General features: G+C 38.4%; 1 protein-coding gene across 5 annotated transcripts in view; it reads left to right on the top strand.

Moving 5' to 3' along the window:
* The first annotated feature begins 3,964 nt into the window (after positions 1 to 3,964).
* The window catches only part of Abcb4 (ATP binding cassette subfamily B member 4), a 55,190-nt gene continuing 40,806 nt past the window's right edge, over positions 3,965 to 18,348 (top strand). For 4 of the 5 annotated variants that reach the window (XM_074064843.1, XM_074064844.1, XM_074064845.1 and 1 more), the window contains exons 1-6: positions 3,965 to 4,101; positions 4,249 to 4,334; positions 7,015 to 7,069; positions 10,027 to 10,177; positions 16,267 to 16,324; positions 17,552 to 17,743. In XM_074064843.1, the coding sequence (XP_073920944.1) occupies positions 4,255 to 4,334; positions 7,015 to 7,069; positions 10,027 to 10,177; positions 16,267 to 16,324; positions 17,552 to 17,743 (536 nt within the window). In that variant the 5' untranslated portion in view covers positions 3,965 to 4,101; positions 4,249 to 4,254. Of the gene's footprint in view, positions 4,134 to 4,248; positions 4,335 to 7,014; positions 7,070 to 10,026; positions 10,178 to 16,266; positions 16,325 to 17,551; positions 17,744 to 18,348 lie in introns of all 5 variants that reach the window. The other variant, XM_020167904.2, reaches the window with a different exon arrangement.

An 18,348-nucleotide genomic window follows, 5' to 3' on the forward strand; every position in this document is an offset into this window, starting at 1 on the left:
GAGTAAGCAAAATACAAAAATGGAAAAACTAAGTTAGTAGATTGTAAGAAGGACATTAAGTCCAATCTCCTACATCAATGCACAAATATCTCAATATCTTATCACAAAGAGATCCTACATATAATGGAGAAATACAGTATGGTATAGTAGTTTAAATACAGTAAGTTTTCAGCTTCTAATTGATGAATGAATAACTGGAGGGTTTACTAGGCAGAGTTGTTGCATTGCTCTCAAATAAATATAAAAGGAGTCCCTGAATTGGTTATAATACAGATAAATCAGTGTTGATCCTAATCCTAAAAGACAATCCTGAATACCATAATCCTGAATGTTGAAATCCCCCAAGTCACAATCCTGAAAAATTAATGTTGAGTTTTGAAGGTTGAAATAAAAAATGTTGAACTCTTTAGTGTCAGTTTTTCTTTGAATTTTTAATTGTTGCTGTTTTCTGTTTTTTTACTATTTTAAATTCTCAGCATAATTTTTTGTAGTTTGCTGTTATGTATTTCATCTTCTCAACATTTCCCATACCGGAGGTACAAATTGTGTAAAGATGTTTACAGGGTTCTAATTTGTTTTATGTCTTTTTTTTTTTTTGCAAATTTGACTCAAGGTGAATTATCACATCACTGACTTTGTAAGCACCTTGTTTGTGTATAAAAACTCTGAGACTTCTTCATGAGTGAAGCAATGTCCTTTTGAGCATCTACATTTGTGAAGGATTAAATTCTTGAGATTCTGGCTCTTTGAGTGACAGTGTGATCAGTGGTGATCCATCATGATTTCTGATCAAACTTGTCAGTAGACTTAGGTTGCCTGTCAAATGTTTCAGATGACCATGATGGTAAGGCTGGGTGTGCTGTGCACAGTTACCAACCACAGTGACACAGGTTTTTATATTTTGCTTACTGATCTATTTCTTTATGAATATGGGTTGTCTGCTTAGAACTGTTACATCCATGCAACTGTTGTTAGTATGCCTGAGTATATATGCTTGTAGAAATGTTATTATTGTCTATTTTATTGTGCAAAATGACCATGAAATGGTCTGCAGTGTTCTTAGATGTTATGCAAACAAATTCCCCTTTAAAAATGTAAGTAAATGTACTTTTTTGTTGTTGTGGGTAGTATTTAGGGTTGAACTCAGGGCCTCGAACTTGTTAGACAGGTGCTCTACCATGTAAGCCATGCCCCAGTCCTTTTTTTTGCTTTCAATTGTTTTTCAATAGGGTCTCATGGTTTTGCCTCAGGCTGGCCTTAGACAGTGATCTTCCTACATATGCCTCCCATGGAGCAAACTGTGAGAATTGCCATGACCAGCTTGTTTGATGAGATGGGATCTCGCTAACTTTTTACCTAGGCTGAACTTGAACCACAATCTTTCAAATCTCTGCCTCCCAAGCAGCTGGGATTACAGATGTGAGCCACCACACCTATCCCTAAATAAATGCCTTTTGAAGAATTTATGAAATTACTTTTCCAGACTTACAGTGTTGGGTTTTTAGACTTTGGGGATTTTGATCTTTTGGGATTTCAACATTTAGGATTAGGGTGTTTGAGGATACGTCTTTCAAGACTATGATCTAAACCCCAGGCAGATGTATAAACACAGCCATGTGGAATGGCTTCTCTCACTCTAATTTCTCACTTCTGTCTTCTGATGTAGAAAACAGAGCACTTCTTCCAAGGACAGCCTTGTAGTTGACTCAAGACAGACAAGCAACCACAGCTCATTCCTCATTTCATATTTTTGTTTGATTTTGTTAGTTCAGAATCTTCTTACTACTTCAGTATCTGCTTTTTACTTCCTCCAACTTTCTTTTATTAAAGATTGAAGTGCATATTTATCTTCTTAGCTCCACCGAGTTTTATAATGTGCTCCAGTGACCACAAAACCTTCTTTCAAACTAAACAATTCCAACTGCATTGGTCTCAGAGTATCTTGAAATAACAATGTGAACACCTGTTAGACTCATGAAGGAGGTACTTTAGTGGATAGAAGACTCCTCATAGATATGTGTGGTAGTCAGACTTTGCCTTTCTGTGACCAAAATACCTGACAATAACAATGTAAGAGAGGATTTATTTATTTTGCCTACTGTTTCAGAGGTTTCAATCTGTCATGGTAGGGAGGGCATGGTGAAGCACATGGAAGCCAAAAAGCAGAGCAGAGTGTTCACATCTTGATGGACAGGAAGCAGAGCAGAACAGAGAGGGGCCAGGGCAAGAACTAGCCCCCCAAAGACACGCCCCCAATGACCTACTTCCATCAACTAGGCCCCTCCTACTTCTTACCTTCTCCCAATAATGCCATCATATTATGTGGCCATCATGCGATTAAACCGTGCATCAGCTTAGAGCTCTCCTGATCCAAAGTCTCTGGGAGCCCCCTCACAGACACGCCCAGAGGTGTGCTTTACTAATCTCCTGGGTTTTTCTCAATCCATTCCAGCCAACAACCAAGATTAATCACACTATGGTAGCCTGGATATGAAGAAAAAACATTTTGAGGAAAAAATATTCAATAAATTCTTATCTATTACATAATTCCAGAACCTGCCATAGTTTCAGTCAACTCCCTACATACTATTTCAAGGCTCAATGTAGTGGACAGAGAAAGATACGCTGCACATAGGTGTGAGTGCCAGAGCTGCTGGCTCCTCCTCCACCCACTCCTCATCTGCCTCTTGTGAGCTGTTCACTGTGATAATAGCTATCATTTATTAGGTGTCTTCTATGTGTGGTGTACTTTACACACATTATGTCTAATTCTATTAACATCCATGTTTTACAGATTCAGAGACTGAATCAAGAATTAAATAAACTGCTCGAGGCCAAAAGCTAGTGAATGGTAGAGGTGACATTCACACCAGAATCTTTCTGAAAACATCTCTTATGTTGTGCACTGTTTTACAGTTCTCTGGGAACACAAGAAAACCATGGAGGAAACTATTGTTTTTAATAAGCCATAGCCACAGCAAGGACCAACAGATAACCCTGCCACCTGGTTAGAGGAAGGAAAGCTGTATATGTTGAACAAGTACCAGGTTTTAGGTACAACACTAGGTACTTTTACCTAATACTTTATTTATTCCTAACTTATTCAGTCCTCATAATAACCTGGTAAGGGAGATGTTTTTATCCTCATGTTGTATCTGAGGATACTGAGGCCTAGAGAAATGAGGACAGCATCCAAAATCACATAGATAATAAGATGTGAAGAGTGCAGTTCGAAAGTCACTAGCTTCAAAGCTTTATCTTTCCTTGTTTTAGACACTTTTGGGAGAAGTGGAGAAATTAATCAGAAGGGACAAGAAACAATATTCACAGAGGTGCTGGGACTCAGGGGGCTTTGTCTGAACTCTGGTCCTGCTGACACAGTACCAGCTTGGACTTAAGAAATCTGGGTATTCATTTCTTCATATGTAAAAAAGGAATTTTTAACTAGGCGATCACTAAATCCTTTCTAGCCCTAAAATTCCATGTCTCGAGGGACCAAGAGGGTACCATCATTTTCCTCTTCTCCAAGAAGCATGGATGATGTGATGATTCTGGGCTGGACCAGGATAGCTCTCACTATCCCTGGAGTTGGCTGAATCTCACCAGAACTGGGGATGCAGAAGTGGCCGGCGAACCTACAGCTCCCTCTTGGGCCTCTGCACCCTGATTGCTGAGTGTCTGGAAACTATCCCCCACATGAGATGCGCCCAGGGCGTGTGACACTCACTCGCGGGTGCTTGGGTGACCCGCCAGGCAGGGCTGTCTTGAGGGCACTGGCGGCCCGAGGCTTATCGGTCGCAGCTGTGCGGCCGGGCCGGGGCTGGCCTCGGGCCCGGGTGGGCGGCAGCTGAGGCCCGGCGCCCCTGGCGGCAAGGGCGGCGGGCTGGGCCCCTGGCGCGCTCCTGGCCTGCTGAACCAGGGGGGCCGGCGGGCGGGCGCTGCTCCTGCGGGCCGGGGCCCTCGCTCCCGCCGCGGCGGGAGGCGTAGTTGGGCCGGACGCGTGCGGGGGGCGGGGACGCAGCCCCGGCGAGCAAAGTGCAGGACTGTGGGTCGCCGCGCCAGCACGCCCCGCGGCTCTGCCCGAGAGGAGCCAGGTCGGAGGTGAGGGCCCCGCGGCGGGACACCCGGGGACGGTGAGCATGGGCGGCTGCAGCGGGTCCTGCACGCCAAGTCCCCGGGGCCCTCGGGCGGCTGTCCCCTGGGGCTGGGCCGGGTGCACTGGGACCTGAGGCTGTGCTTTCTCCCCAGGCGGAGATGGATCTTGAGGCAGCAAGGAACCTGACATCCAGGCGCCCCAGAGCTGCGGAAGACGACTTTGAACTAGGCGGCAGCAGGTACATCACTAGAAGCCACAGACTTTTCCGTTACACGTGAATCGACAGGCCTAAGTTCAGTCCTGGCAAGAAACAGAAAAATCAGTTCATTGACAGCTTTGGGAGGCTTGTTTGGAAGGTCTCCTCTGAGGTGCTGACCTTGAAGCAGAAGTTTTAAGCGGCCTCAAGGAATGTCGCTGAGTCTCCCTTTGGAACAGGTTCAGAGAGAAGAGGCTGTCTTCAAAAATGCTCCCTTCTCCGTGCGCAGGGGTGATTTGATGAATAGCGATGTTGTACAATGTTCTTCGTCTTATATATAATAACTCTTCAGCTTTTACAAGTAACTCTCATTGTACATCTTCTGAATACTCATGCTTATAGAACATCAGACATCTGCTGCTGATGGTTGTGCTTTTGAACAAGGGTAGCTAAGCAAAACTCCCCTCCTCCCTTCGTCCCTCCTCCCGTTAGTTACTTCTCTTCCTCCTTGTCTCATCCCTCCCCCCCCTCCCATCTGTAGGCCGGTTCCCTATTTCTCCTCTCTGGGTACAGGGAGGGGGAACTTGAGCAGCTTAATTCTTCCCTAGTCTGTGCTTCCAAATCAGCGTTTGTTCACATGCAAGGTGGGAAACATCAACACTTCCTTTGCTTGTGTGTCTTTCTCCAGCCCTGACTTTTGCCCTAGGTTTGGATCCCCCACCCTCGTTAAGCACACGCTACAGGCTTTTATAGGGGCAGAAAGGCCCAGTCTGTGGTGTGTGCCTCTTTCCTCTTTCACTGTGGGAATAGTGAATCTTTTTTGTCTTTAGCCTCAAATAGTTTAAGAGGCTATTAAGGTCTCTGAGTTCATGCCAGGCCACCCAGAGCTAATTGACCGGTGTCATGGAGTTGTCACCGAGAATAATTTATCAGGTTCAGTAGTTTCTCCTCAAGCTGCATGGGGCCTGATTAGCTAACTGAAAATATGCCTATCTGATGCTTACACTGAAGCATTATTTTAGTCTGTTAACTCGTTTGGACAGTGACATTGCTCTCTTCCTTCTAAGAAGCATGGTACTTATTCACAGAAAATAGTTATAGTTTTGCCTTATAGAATTGACAAAAATGGGTGGATAGTATCACTTCCAATAGAAAAATGTAGATTTTATCAGCTGGCATTTAGGCTGGGAACGACTGTGAATCTATTAATAGATGGCATTTTCATGAAGAAGGCTATTTATGTGTTGCACTGGTGAACATTTAATGAGTGTACAAAGGAGCAGTCCCTTGCAAAAGGTGTAGTAACACTCCAGAGCCAAAGGAAGTTCTCAGAAGTGAAGCTCATAGCCTTCTGTTGGAAAGAAGAAAACAACTCTATAGAGAAATAAATACAGAAAATTAAGAACAAGTTAGACTGTAAGATTATGAAATTGAATATAATGACTACTTTTTATAAAAGTAGACCTAGAATTATTCATGCAGAACAAATTAGGACCATATCAGTTATCTAGAGCAAATAAAGTTTAGTTATATGCTTGCTTCAATCATGCTACAATCGCCTGCAGCACATTCTTTTGAGCATATTTAGGGGCAGATGTTCATCCGGTGATTATAATAAATATTCTGCATAATTTGGGATCAAATCTAATAGGTACAATTGTATCATCTACTTGGATACATGCATTTTAGTTAAAAAATAATCTGCCGTCATGGAATTTACATTATTTTATGAAGGACAGACATAAACAATATAAATACTAAATAGACTCTGCCAATGTTAGGAAGTAATGAATGCTATAAAAATATTAATAAAGATTAAGAAAACCAAGAATGTGCAAGAAGTGTTTAGCAATTTTAAGTGGTTGAGTAGGTATTATTTTGAAGGCAATCTTTGAACAAAGGCTAGAAAGAAATGAGAGGGGAGAGCTGAACAGTTATCTGAGGGAAGAGCCTTCCTTGCAGGGTGACTGACAGTGCAAAGACCTGAGATGGGAACATGTTCCATGTGTTCACAGAACAACAAAGACCAAGCCGGCTGGAGTAAGAAGGGGTTGGGGTGGGAGATGGGTCCAGAAAGGCAATAAGGAAATGGAGCATGTAGGACCTTAAGGATTAATATAAAGATTTTTGGCTTTCACTGTGCGAAAAATGGGAGCCATTGTGGTCTTCTGATCAGAGAAGTAACATAGTATGACTTGATTTCAAATTATGACTCGGCTTCTGGTTGTGGATATACTGAAGTGGGCATAGGTGGACATAGGGAAGAGTAGGCAGGAGGCTCCTCTTTATGGGGAGAGAAAGAAAAGTGGGGAGAAGTGAATTCTAGATTTATTTTGAATATAGAACAACAGAATTTCCTGACACCAATCTCAACAATCCTTCAGAATAGAAGTCTTTACTAATTTTAGACTGACATGTTCTTTATTAGGAAAAAAGAATAATTTAATTGATTTGGCAGACATTGTTGACATATTCATCTTCTCTGTAAGACAGGTGGCCATTTCTCATTTATCCATATGTCCTTGTGGTACCTTGGACAGTTACCTTTACACTTAGTGGCTGTCTTGTAGTATTCCTTAAACTGGATGATTTTGAGAATGGTGACCATCACTCTTTTATATTTAAAAATATTGTAATTGAATATCATAATTACTCAACTTTATGTCCAATTGACTGAAACATTTCATAACAGTTTTAAATGCAAACAATTATATTTTTACAGCAACCAAGACAGGGAAAAAATGAAGAAAGTGAATTTGATTGGACCATTAACATTGGTAAGCTGTGAAATATTAAATGGAAATAATTGTATCTTTCATTCAAATTTGGGAATTTGAATCAATAGTGATAGAGCAAATATTTGAAGATTGTCTATTGGCTGCAATGGATTTTCCCTGCTGTGCCTGTGTTGTATAGCTTGGCTTACTGTAGACAGTGGCCCAAGATGGATAATGAGAGAGTCAGGGCAGGATGGATGTGACACTGGGTAGAGTTCACTGCTGCACTGGAGAAATTAAAAACACAAAGTGTATTAGTATCACCATGGAAACTCATCAATTTTAGGAAAATGCATCTCTTCCTTGCTTCACACCAAGGTCCCCCAGAATTTAACTTAAAATAAGCATGTGTATGAAGAAAGAGATCGTTAACTACAGAAATTTTAAAAGCAAGAAATCTATGTTCACATTGGACTTTTGTTTCTATTCATTTTCTTCTTCTTCCTTACAATATGTTGTTTAAAAAATTTCAGTAAGAGTAAAAACATTTAGTGCTTCAGAGAATACTTTGTTTGAAGTCTGGTTTTAATGAAGAGGCTTTAAATCTATCTTCTATAAAAAATACACCAGTATACACTGTAAAGTAGAAACACAGAAAAGTTCATTTGGTTTTGACTTCATCATAGCTACTCAAGAGGCAGAGATCAAGAGGATCACAGTTTGAATCCAACCTGGGCAAATAGTTCTGTGAGACCCATCTCGATAAACCCATCACAAAAAAAAAAAAAAAAAAGCTGGTGGAGTGGCTCAAGGTGTAGCCTCTGAGTTCAAGCCCCAGCACCATCACCACCAAAAAAAAAAATTGTAGACTAAGTTGAATTTAAATTTAATCTTTATTCTGCCTCTGAATATGTCAGTGGTACTAGGGTTTGAACTCAAGGCCTAGCTAGGCAGGTGCTCTACCACTTGAGCCATGCCACCAGCCCTTTTTTTTACTTATTTTTTGAATAGAGTCTCACTTTTATGCCTGGGCCATCCTTGGACAATCATCCTATTTAAGCTTCCTTTGTAGGTGGGATGACAGGAGCATGCCATCATACCCAAGTTTTTATTGGTTGAGATGGGATCTTGGAACTTTTTGCCTGGGCTGATCTGGAACCACTGTCCTCCTGAGTAGCCAGGATTACAGGCTTGAGCAACCACACCCAACTTACCTCAAAACATGTCTATATCTATATCTATCTATCTATCTATCTATCTATCTATCTATCTATCTATCTATATTCTGATAGAGTTTAGGACAAATCTGTGCTGTAATAGAAATTAGAAATACATTTTTGTTGAAAGTCACTGAAAACAAATCTAGGATGTTGCTATGAAATTTGCCTAATTTTAAACTTAAACTTGGATGTTTACATTTAATTCAATTAGCATGAAAAGCATTCACACCCTTCCTCAATGTCATGTAATATCCACTGAAGAGCATTACATGACAACTTGACCTGTGTTTTGACTGACAGAACCTCTGTCAGTACTGACAATACCCTGCCTTCCTTCTCTAGGAGCCGCTAAAAATTAACCGTAAGGACACTGGTACCTCTTATAGCAATTTTTGGAGCTCTTTCCCCATTTTCTCTTGATTTTACCTTTCTTTTTGTTTCATTACAAGCTCTGCCTGGCTCTGACCCTTTGTTTCATTACTCATGCTCACCCTATGTGCTTGATGATGGAATTTGCCCCTCTGTTCCTGGACCCCAGATAAACTTCTGGAACTCTTTGAGAATAGTTTGCACACATACCTAGTCTTTACCATGCAATTCCAACTCAGACTCACCTGGGTGTTGACCCAGTGTGACTCAGCTTCAGCCTTCAAAGACACCACTCCATCATCCTGATTTATTGTGTACTCCTGATAACACCTCTCGAAAGAGGATAGTGATGGGGGGTAGGGGCAGAATGAGCAGAGTGAAAAGTTTAAAAAGAGAGGAAAGATTTAAGAAATGGAGAGGAAGCTATTAAATGGAAATGTAAGTGAAAAGAGATATACTCTGCAAGGCAGAAGTAGAAGGAAGAACAAAGAGAGTCATAAATAGGGCAAACAAAAATGTTGAGAAAAGGTGTAAATTGGAGAAGATTAAAAAGACAGTGGAAGCCAGGCGCAGTGGGGCACAATTATAATCCCAGCTACCTGGAAAGTGGAGGTAGCAGGATTCTGAATTCAAGGTTAGTCTGAACAAAGTTAATGAGACCCTGTCTCACAAACAAAATAGGAGCAAAAGGGCTCAAGGTGTGGTTCAAGTGGTCTTTTGGAGGGGCTAGGTTTTGGGCGTGTGTGTTTCACTATGACAATTGGTATCCCCCTCCTCTCTGTAGGTGGTACTAAATCTAAATCCAAGATCCTGGCCCCTGGTCCCCAGACCTTCTATATCTATCCCTAATATTCTCTCCTACATCTTGAAATGTGACCTCCAGGAATTCTGCTTCAGGGAGTTACTTAAGTGCACCATGGTGGTGCAGGTTACTTTTCAGTCTAAGCCTAAACATCCCCTACTTCCTCCACACTCTCCAATAGTTCTCCAGTACACTCCAGTTAACTCCTTCAGGACTCTGCATGAGCATCGTCTCCATGAGTGTGTGTATGTGTAATTAATGAACTTAGTGTTTGCCCCTAGATGGTCTTAATTTACTACCTCAGGAACTCTGGGAGATAAAACAGTATTTCTTCATGGAACCAAATCTTCTGATTATATTGTAATCATTAAACTAAATCAAATACTTATTAAGCAGAACCAGACTGATTTTTTTTCACAGAGTACAAAATAAATAGAATCATGAAATTAATTTGTTAATGATTTGACTGTAATTCTCTAATATATTCATTTGCAGCTAGTAAACTTCTGATTTTAAGTAAAAATGCAAAGAGCATATAATTATGGGAAAAGAGAAAATCCATTTAGTAAGCTAAGTATTGCTTTACTTCCTTTATTCTTTTCTTTCTTTCCTTTATTTTTTTTTAGTTCCGATACTCTGATTGGCAGGATAAATTATTTATGATCCTGGGCACCACCATGGCGGTAGCTCATGGATCAGGTCTTCCCCTCATGATGATAGTGTTTGGAGAAATGACTGATAAGTTTGTTAATCCTTATGGAAATTTCTCCTTGCCAGGTAAGCATTTCTCTACTTTTTAAAAATCCATGATATTTATCTAACTGGGCAAAATACTAGAAATTGATTTTAATGTTCATCAGCTATTAGTTTAATGATTTAGACATGTGGATGACCCCAAGTAGAACAGAAGGAATTGTGAAATTCTTAGAAAATTCTTTAAGTGCTTATTTAAATATCAAGAAATGCATGTGTTCTGTTTGACTTTTAATACGGGACTAGGAAATAAATAGAAGCTTTGATCTAAGTAAAGTAGAGAAGCCACTCTATTTGAGAACACACATCTGTGTAGTATCTCCCATTAGTGATTTGACGGGTTCTGAAATACATCAGTTAGCATAGCAGTATTTCTTAGCTGTGCTTAGCTTGTTTGGGGGTTTTATTTTTTTCTCTCCTACTACCTCACTTTAAAAAAATTATACCCATTTTTCTGTGTGTAATTTTTCGGATAAACCAGTTTGGTTAGAACTGGATATGACCCTTCATTAAATAGTGACTGGATTCAATTTGAATCCAAAGAAACTCACTATAATTACTGAGTCCCCATGAGTTAATGTCACCTATAAGAGGAGACCTGGCAACACTACTGGAGTAGGAATCCAATAGGTGTACTAATTTTCATGTTACCCAAATTCAGTGTAGAAAGGAAGATTTTGTGGTTTCTACCAAGTCTGAGGCTCAATTCCTCCAAGAGACTTTGAAGCCACTAGACTGGAGAAAACTGAGTGAAGCTTTATTGGTGCATAGATAGTAGAATTAAATACAAACTGATAAAAGAAAGGTAGCTTTCATTGCAAAGATAACTGACAAAAACTCACTCTATCATTAAGCTAGCATTCCATAAGAATTTTCAGTGTTCACTGATTGAGAACTGCATGTTTAGTTGCTGTTGTCAGATGTTAAGTATAATTATATAAGAGCATGTGATTGCTTGATTAATAACATAGGATATGTTTATATGAATGTTGTGTAGTAATGACTTTTACAAATTCAGTAAAAGCGTCCTTTGAATAGTTAAAGTGAGCTCTTACAAAAGCAGTTTTGTTTATTCTATGAAAAGAATCTTCATAAAACAGCAAATATAGTGTTCTTTTGCTGTGTTTACTATGTGCTAGGTCCTATGCCAAGCACTTTTTATACACTATTTCTCCTACCCTCATAAGAGCAATCCTATACAGAAGGTGATATAATTATCTTTCTGTGATATATGAAAAAACAAAGACTTGGAGAGAATAAATAACCTGTCCATAGTACACTGCTGGTGAGTCTAAGAGCAGAATTCAAATCCAGGTCTTTCTACCATCCCAACCGTGATCATTACCGTGCTTATTTACCCACAATAAGTAATTATGCTTTCTCTAGGAGAAAAAAATACGTTTGCAAACGTTTCAAATGGATTTCTTATGCTTCATCTGTGACCGAAACCTTAAGGCAAACACTGTAAAGATGAAACTGGAATAGGACAGGATAGTTTAAAAATCTCTAAGTAAGTGGGAGAAGTAGGAATTTTCTATTTGTTTTCCTTTTACTTCTTAGACAATCCAGGTCTATTCCATATTAATTATGTATATATTACATATTAATTACATATATGTCAGAATGGTGATCATAATGGAACACATCAATAAAAATTGATTTCTATTCAGGGTTTAAAAATCAGATTAATGGAAGAATTGATAAATAAAATGTGGTATATACACACAATGAAATATTATTCAGCCTTTAAAAGGAAGAAAATTATGGAACATGCTTCAACATGGATATACCTTGAGGACATTATGCTAAATAAAATAAGCCAATCAACAAGACTGGTATGAGGTATCTGGAGTAGTTATATATTATACATAATATATATACCACTTATATGAGGTATCTGGAGTGGTTAAGTTTATAGATATAGCAAGCATATTGGTGATGATCAGAGTTTAGGCAGAGGTGATATGGGTAACTGTTGTTTAATGGGCATAGCATTTCAATTTTGCAAGATGAAAAAGTTCAGAAGGCTGGTTGTACAACAATATGAGTATATTTAATAGTACTGAAGATCTTCACTTAAAAATAGTTAAATGGTAACATTTATGTTATATGTATTTTATCACAGTTAAATTTTTAAAAATTTAAAATCAGATTAAAACAATGCGATTCAATTGATTTATCACAGATGAGTTCATTTTTTGACCAGTTTTCTTGGTCCTGTTTTTGTTTTTACAAGCATCAGAATAATTCCACAAATTGCTTATTTTGCTTAATTGCTTATTTTGGAGAAGTTTACTTGGCTTTTACTTGCTCCTAATTATGCAATCAAATGGCTTTGAAGCTGGACATGGCAGACAGGTGCTGTGTGCTGTGACCAAGGCCAAATTCGAGGTCTCTCTGGGGAACTGCACGAGCAAGTGATTGCTGGAGTGATAAACTCAAGAGAGTTGCCAACTTTGTCTTTGTAGTCTGCAAATTATAAACACTCAGTGTATGACCTTTGGTTCTCAGTCACCACGTTGTCATTTGGCCTACTAGCTGTCTCAGAGGATTTGGAATTAGAAGTCCCTCAAATGTTATGAGTTTCCAATATTCATTCTTGGTAGTTTGTAAAAGTAATGTTGTCATATCTGTTTGGAAAAAATGAAGTCTTTAAAAGATACTCTAAATTCAGAGTGCTCATTGATATGTCTAGAAGTGTATTTTAGCAAAAATCATGGGAATTAGAAACAGGTAAGGTGTTTTAGCTGAGGTCCAAGCTCACCAAATAGAGAAGTTTATTTAGAGTCTATGGAAGCCAAATGAGAATGGAATGTTTGAAAAGAAAAAGGTTTAAATTACAAGAGGATCTGACAATGACTTATTGTAACAGAGTTCATCCTTGTCAACAGAAAGAAGCTACTCTATGACAGAATTGTTCCCTCACAATGACTCCGTTGTAGAAACTATGCACAAGACATTTCTCATCCAAAACCTTAAATACAGAGTCAGAAAACAGTTCATCTGCAGAGTATCAAAGAATTTGATATCGTTTATGCCAAGTCTATTTGACTATAATAATCTAGACAACTCAGTGAGGAAATTTCTGCACCTTGGATGTGATTGCATTGTTTTATGGTTGAAAAGACATGGCATGTTTGAACCCCACGTTACATTCACTGTACATAGTGCCCAAGCTGCCTGAACTTACAGCAGCTTTGTTTTGTACTGAGTAATTCTATATGATAAAAGCAGTCCTAGAGAGAATGAAAAAAAGGAAGAAAAAGCAGACATTGATTTACTTTAAGACTTCAGTGTGACAGTGAGGATTCTGCTTCCCTACCTATGTATGCATTTATTCAGATTCCCCACTCACCTACTGTGTGGCCCGGGGGAAGTTGCTTAACCTCTGTAGTCCTTACTGTTCTCATGTTTGAAAGGTAATCATATGTTTACTGATAGAATTAAATTGGGTGGATTTATGTAAAGTATCTAAAACATAATAAATGACCAATAAATGTTGAGGAAAACTAGCTGAGAATTTGGAAATGAAACAAGTAGTCTAAGATTCTGTTTCTCCATCTGTAACATGGATGAATTATATGGGAGTTCTCTAAAATGAACAGCAATTCCCCATTTCCTTGTTATAGAAGCATGCAAATGGACCAGTGTGTGAGTTTTCCATCCTGTCACATTAGACTCAACTGGGGTGCTTTAAAAAACTATGGTGTTGCACACTTATAACCCAGCCACACGGGAGGCCAAGGTAGAGGATCATTTGTGGCCAGTTCTGGACAAAGTACCAGACCCTATGTGAAAAATAAAGCATAAAGGACTGGGAGTGTGGCTGTTTGCAAGCATGAGGCCCTGAGTTCAAACCCCAATACTGCCCGCCCCCCACTCCAACTTTTCTAACTTGGCCAAAAGGCTCTGGTTTAATTGAGCCTGGAGGGAGCATGGACATCTGTATTTTTTTCAAGTTCTCAATGATTTTTAAAAGACCAAAATAGATGACCACGTGGGGATTGTTTGTGAGACTGAATCATCTTAGGTAGCATGTATAAGACCTCAACCAGAATCCCCTGACTCTTCGGGAACCACTGACACACATTTGTCTTTCTTGTCTCCAGCCACCAACACAGGCAGCTGACACTCTGGGCTTCCTGGCAGCTCTATGGCCGCTCTTGTTACTAATCTGGCATTAGATTCCATTCTTGGCCTGGAACTCTGAGGAAGGAACAGGTCAAATCTGGAATGTTCATAGATTCTTATTTACTAAGGGGGAGAATCAATTTGATACATGATATTCTTATGAAGAAAATTTAAAAATTTGAGGTAGGTGTTGGAGGAGAGGAGAACTTTTTAAAGACTTCTAATTTCTAAATTCAGAGTGAGGAGACCCTGAAATTTATTTCTACAGATACCATAGCATTAGAATAGCTTAATGCCTGTAGCTCCAAACACTGTTCCAATTTCCATATTTAAGAACTCAGGAAGGAAATGAGCACAGGAACTGAATTGATAAGAAGACTTAAAATAGGGGTGAAATCCTGCAGGATCTGAGCATGGTCACAAGCTAACCTGAAACATTTCACATCAGTAGGAAAAGATTATGTCACCATCAGGACCACTGCCTGGTAATGGATCCTGTCAATAGTTTAGGTTTTAAATAAACCTGAATCTTATATCCCCTTGGAAAAAAATAAGGAGGGTACAAAACACCCAGAAAACATGACCTCTGGGCTATTTACACATGATAAAGAAACAAAGACAGAGCACTTTCTCATCTTGAACCAAGACAAATGGGAAATACCTCCTTGGTAGATTTTCTCAATCAGGCTGTGGTGATAGTCTATACTATTATTTCCTGGATCCAGTAGATATAGACTGTTTGGTTTTTACTTTTTTCACTTTGTATTTTTTTAAAAAGAGGAAATAAGTCATTGCTACACAATCACTCAATAAAATAGTATTACAGCACAGGCAACACTGCTGGACTGACTTTCAGCATTACCACTACTAGCTATGTGGCATTGGATAAGTTTATTTCTCTCTGCCTCAGTTTCTCCTTCTGTAAAATGAGGACTCAGAAAATAGTCCTACCTCATAATTTGTTTTGAAAATTAAATGAATTCGTACATGTAAAGTGCTCAGAACAGTTCCTAGCATCTAACAGATATTCAATAAATGTTAGCTATTATTAAAACAGGAAGCCAAGTGTGATGGTATATGCCTATAATTCCAGCACTTGGGAGACTAAGGTAAGAGCATGGTGAGTTTGAGTCCAGTCTGGGCTACACAGTAAGACCCCCCGTGTCAAAACAAAACAAGGCAAAAATAAATGAATAAAACATGAAAACTAGGACTCTGACATTTTATCAAATTAGCTCAATTTAATAGATAATGTATTTCCTTTCAGTTAATACTGCTTTAAAAATACCAGAGTATAGAGCTGCTAGAAACAAGGCATGGAATGCAGGAGTTGACTAATTGCAGTGATCCAGTGACTCATCTTTGAGCAACTCTATTGTCTTCCCTGTTTTTAATTTTTCCTTCTTTGCAATGGATGTCATTTGGCCTTTTCTTTACTTATTGCCATAAAGATGCATGTAAGAGCAAAACATAGCTATAAAGCTAAAATTTATAGAAGCAAGTATTTGTAAAGTACTTTGAGCCACCAAGAGAAAAAAGTATCTATTAAAACTTATGTTTTCTATTTTAGCCATTTCTTTTTGCCTCCTCTGCTTTCCATATACTTTGTGGCTCCCTGTGCCCTGCCTTCTTCACCAGCCCCTTCGTCCTGCATCAGGGAGCTACTTTGCTAACTGTTCAAGAATGCTAAGATGGGCAGAGACTGGGAGAGCTTATATCCCCCATCTGGGCCCAGGATATCCTGTACCTAAACCCTTGAGTTCTGTAGTTGAGTAGGAAAAGAAAATGAGAGAGATTTTCTTAGAGAAACTTAACTACAGCATCTTTTAATATATAGTTCATATATAGCTTATGTATTTCTATATAGTTCATATATTTATAAATTCTTTTAAAAAATTAAATTCTTAATAAATTTTAAAAGTATGGCAATACCTATTAATAGTTCAACCTTTTAAAAGTGTTTTTGTTTTGTTTTTATTTAGTGAATTTTTCATTGTCGATGCTAAATCCAGGCAGAATTTTGGAAGAAGAAATGACTAGGTATATGTGTATGTGTATATGTATATGTATATGAATATATGTATGGTATATTATTTTTAATGTTTCATTTGAATATAATTCCAAACTACAGAGATGTAAGAAGACACACACAACACCTTTGCTCTTAAACCACACCACCTTAATCATTTGTGTCCCAAACCCCAGTTTCAAGAAAGTTGCATATGTCATAACTCTTCACTTCATTGTGATTCCTAAGAATTAAGCTATTTTCTTATATAGTCACAGTGCAGTTATCAATATCAGTGAATTTAATATTGATATGGTGCTGTGATCTAGTCTATCATCTGTATTCCAGTTTTGTCAGTTGACCCAATAGTGTCACTTATGACATTCCTCCTGCTCCCCCTTTCTGTCTTAATAGAAGTCCCGAAAACCTGTAACACAGCACTTGCATAATTGAAAATCAGCTAATCTTACTGATTAAAATGAGTACTGTCTGTGTGCTCAAGTAGGCCTGAAAGGCTTCTATCTGGAAATAGTTTGCAAAATTAGATTTGAAATATATCTGAGGACTGGAGGCATGGCTCAAGCAGTAGAGTGCCAGCTTTGCAAGCATGAAGGCCTACATTCAAAACCCAGTCCCACCAAAAAGAAGAAAAAAGAAAAGAAAAAAAATATGTATTTGAAAGTATTGGAATTGCATTATTTTTAAAGACATTAACTTTCTACTTATCTGGTTAAACTTTCACTCCAAAGTAATTTGAATTCATGACATTATATCATATTATTTAAAATATATTTTAAAATTCCATCAAATGGAAGAAGTTTTTGGTTCTTTGTGTAAAAAATATGGGAAAACTTACACCAAGAATCATTTTATTTGCTCTGTTTATTCCTATATTTGCAGTATGGAAATAGTTGTGAACCTTTTCAGTATAATAAGATATGTGAGCCTAGTATACAGTTATGAAAAAGGAGTTAAACAATGAGTTATCATGAGTTAAAAATGAAGAATTGAGACCATTTTATTTGCAGTTAACCACAATATCTCTGTTTTCACTGGTTCAAGTAAAGAGATTTGTCATCATGGAGCACATCCTCTTACAATTTAAGAAGAAAGAAAAAACTCCATGTGCATTTGTTATAATGTCCTACATATCTTGGTGAATGGTTTAATAAACTGGTTAATTTCTAATTCTGAAAATTTCTCCTGAAAAAGATTAATAAAGAACAATATCTAAATGAGCCTTTCCAATTGTTTTCCAGATATGCCTATTACTACTCAGGATTAGGTGCTGGAGTTCTTGTGGCTGCCTATATACAAGTTTCATTTTGGACTTTGGCAGCTGGTCGACAGATTAAGAAAATTAGGCAAAAATTTTTTCATGCTATTCTACAACAGGAAATAGGCTGGTTTGACATCAATGACACCACCGAACTCAATACACGGCTAACAGAGTAAGTATAGTCATGCTACATTTTCATAAAGACCCAAAGCACTATGTGAAAATTTGTCAAGGAAAGATTTTAAGCAAAAAATATACCAGATCAAGTGGTAGTCATTTCTAGAGGCATCAATAGTTTATGTACAACAGATCTTCAATATCTGTTAGTTTTTTTCCCCAAAATTAGTAGGTTTACTCCTTATTTCTCATGGTGCTTACTACGGGGCCTGACAGGTACTAGATCTTCAAAAAAGACAGCTGAATGGATAAATAAATGATTGCCTTGATCACAAAAAGATTTGCTTTGGTTAAGAGTTGACTCTTCACTCACTTAACAAATATTTGAGGATCTATTTATGCTAAGCATCTGTGGATTTGGGGATATCAGTGAACAAAGCAGCCATCTCTGTGTGCTTATGTTCCAGTAGGGGAGATAGATGGTAAACTTTTCCTGACTGGGGGTGTTCTGGCGAGAGCATAGTAAATTGATGAGGTCGGTAAAGGAGGGAGGATTAAGGCATTTGGGACCTTAAAAGCCTTGGGAAGGACTAGGTCTTTCACTCTGAAAGAAATGGCAGCCACTGTAAATTTTTGAGCTGACCTTTGAGTAAAATGGTC

Source organism: Castor canadensis, chromosome 2 (assembly GCF_047511655.1).
Source record: "Castor canadensis chromosome 2, mCasCan1.hap1v2, whole genome shotgun sequence".
NCBI lineage: Eukaryota > Metazoa > Chordata > Mammalia > Rodentia > Castoridae > Castor > Castor canadensis.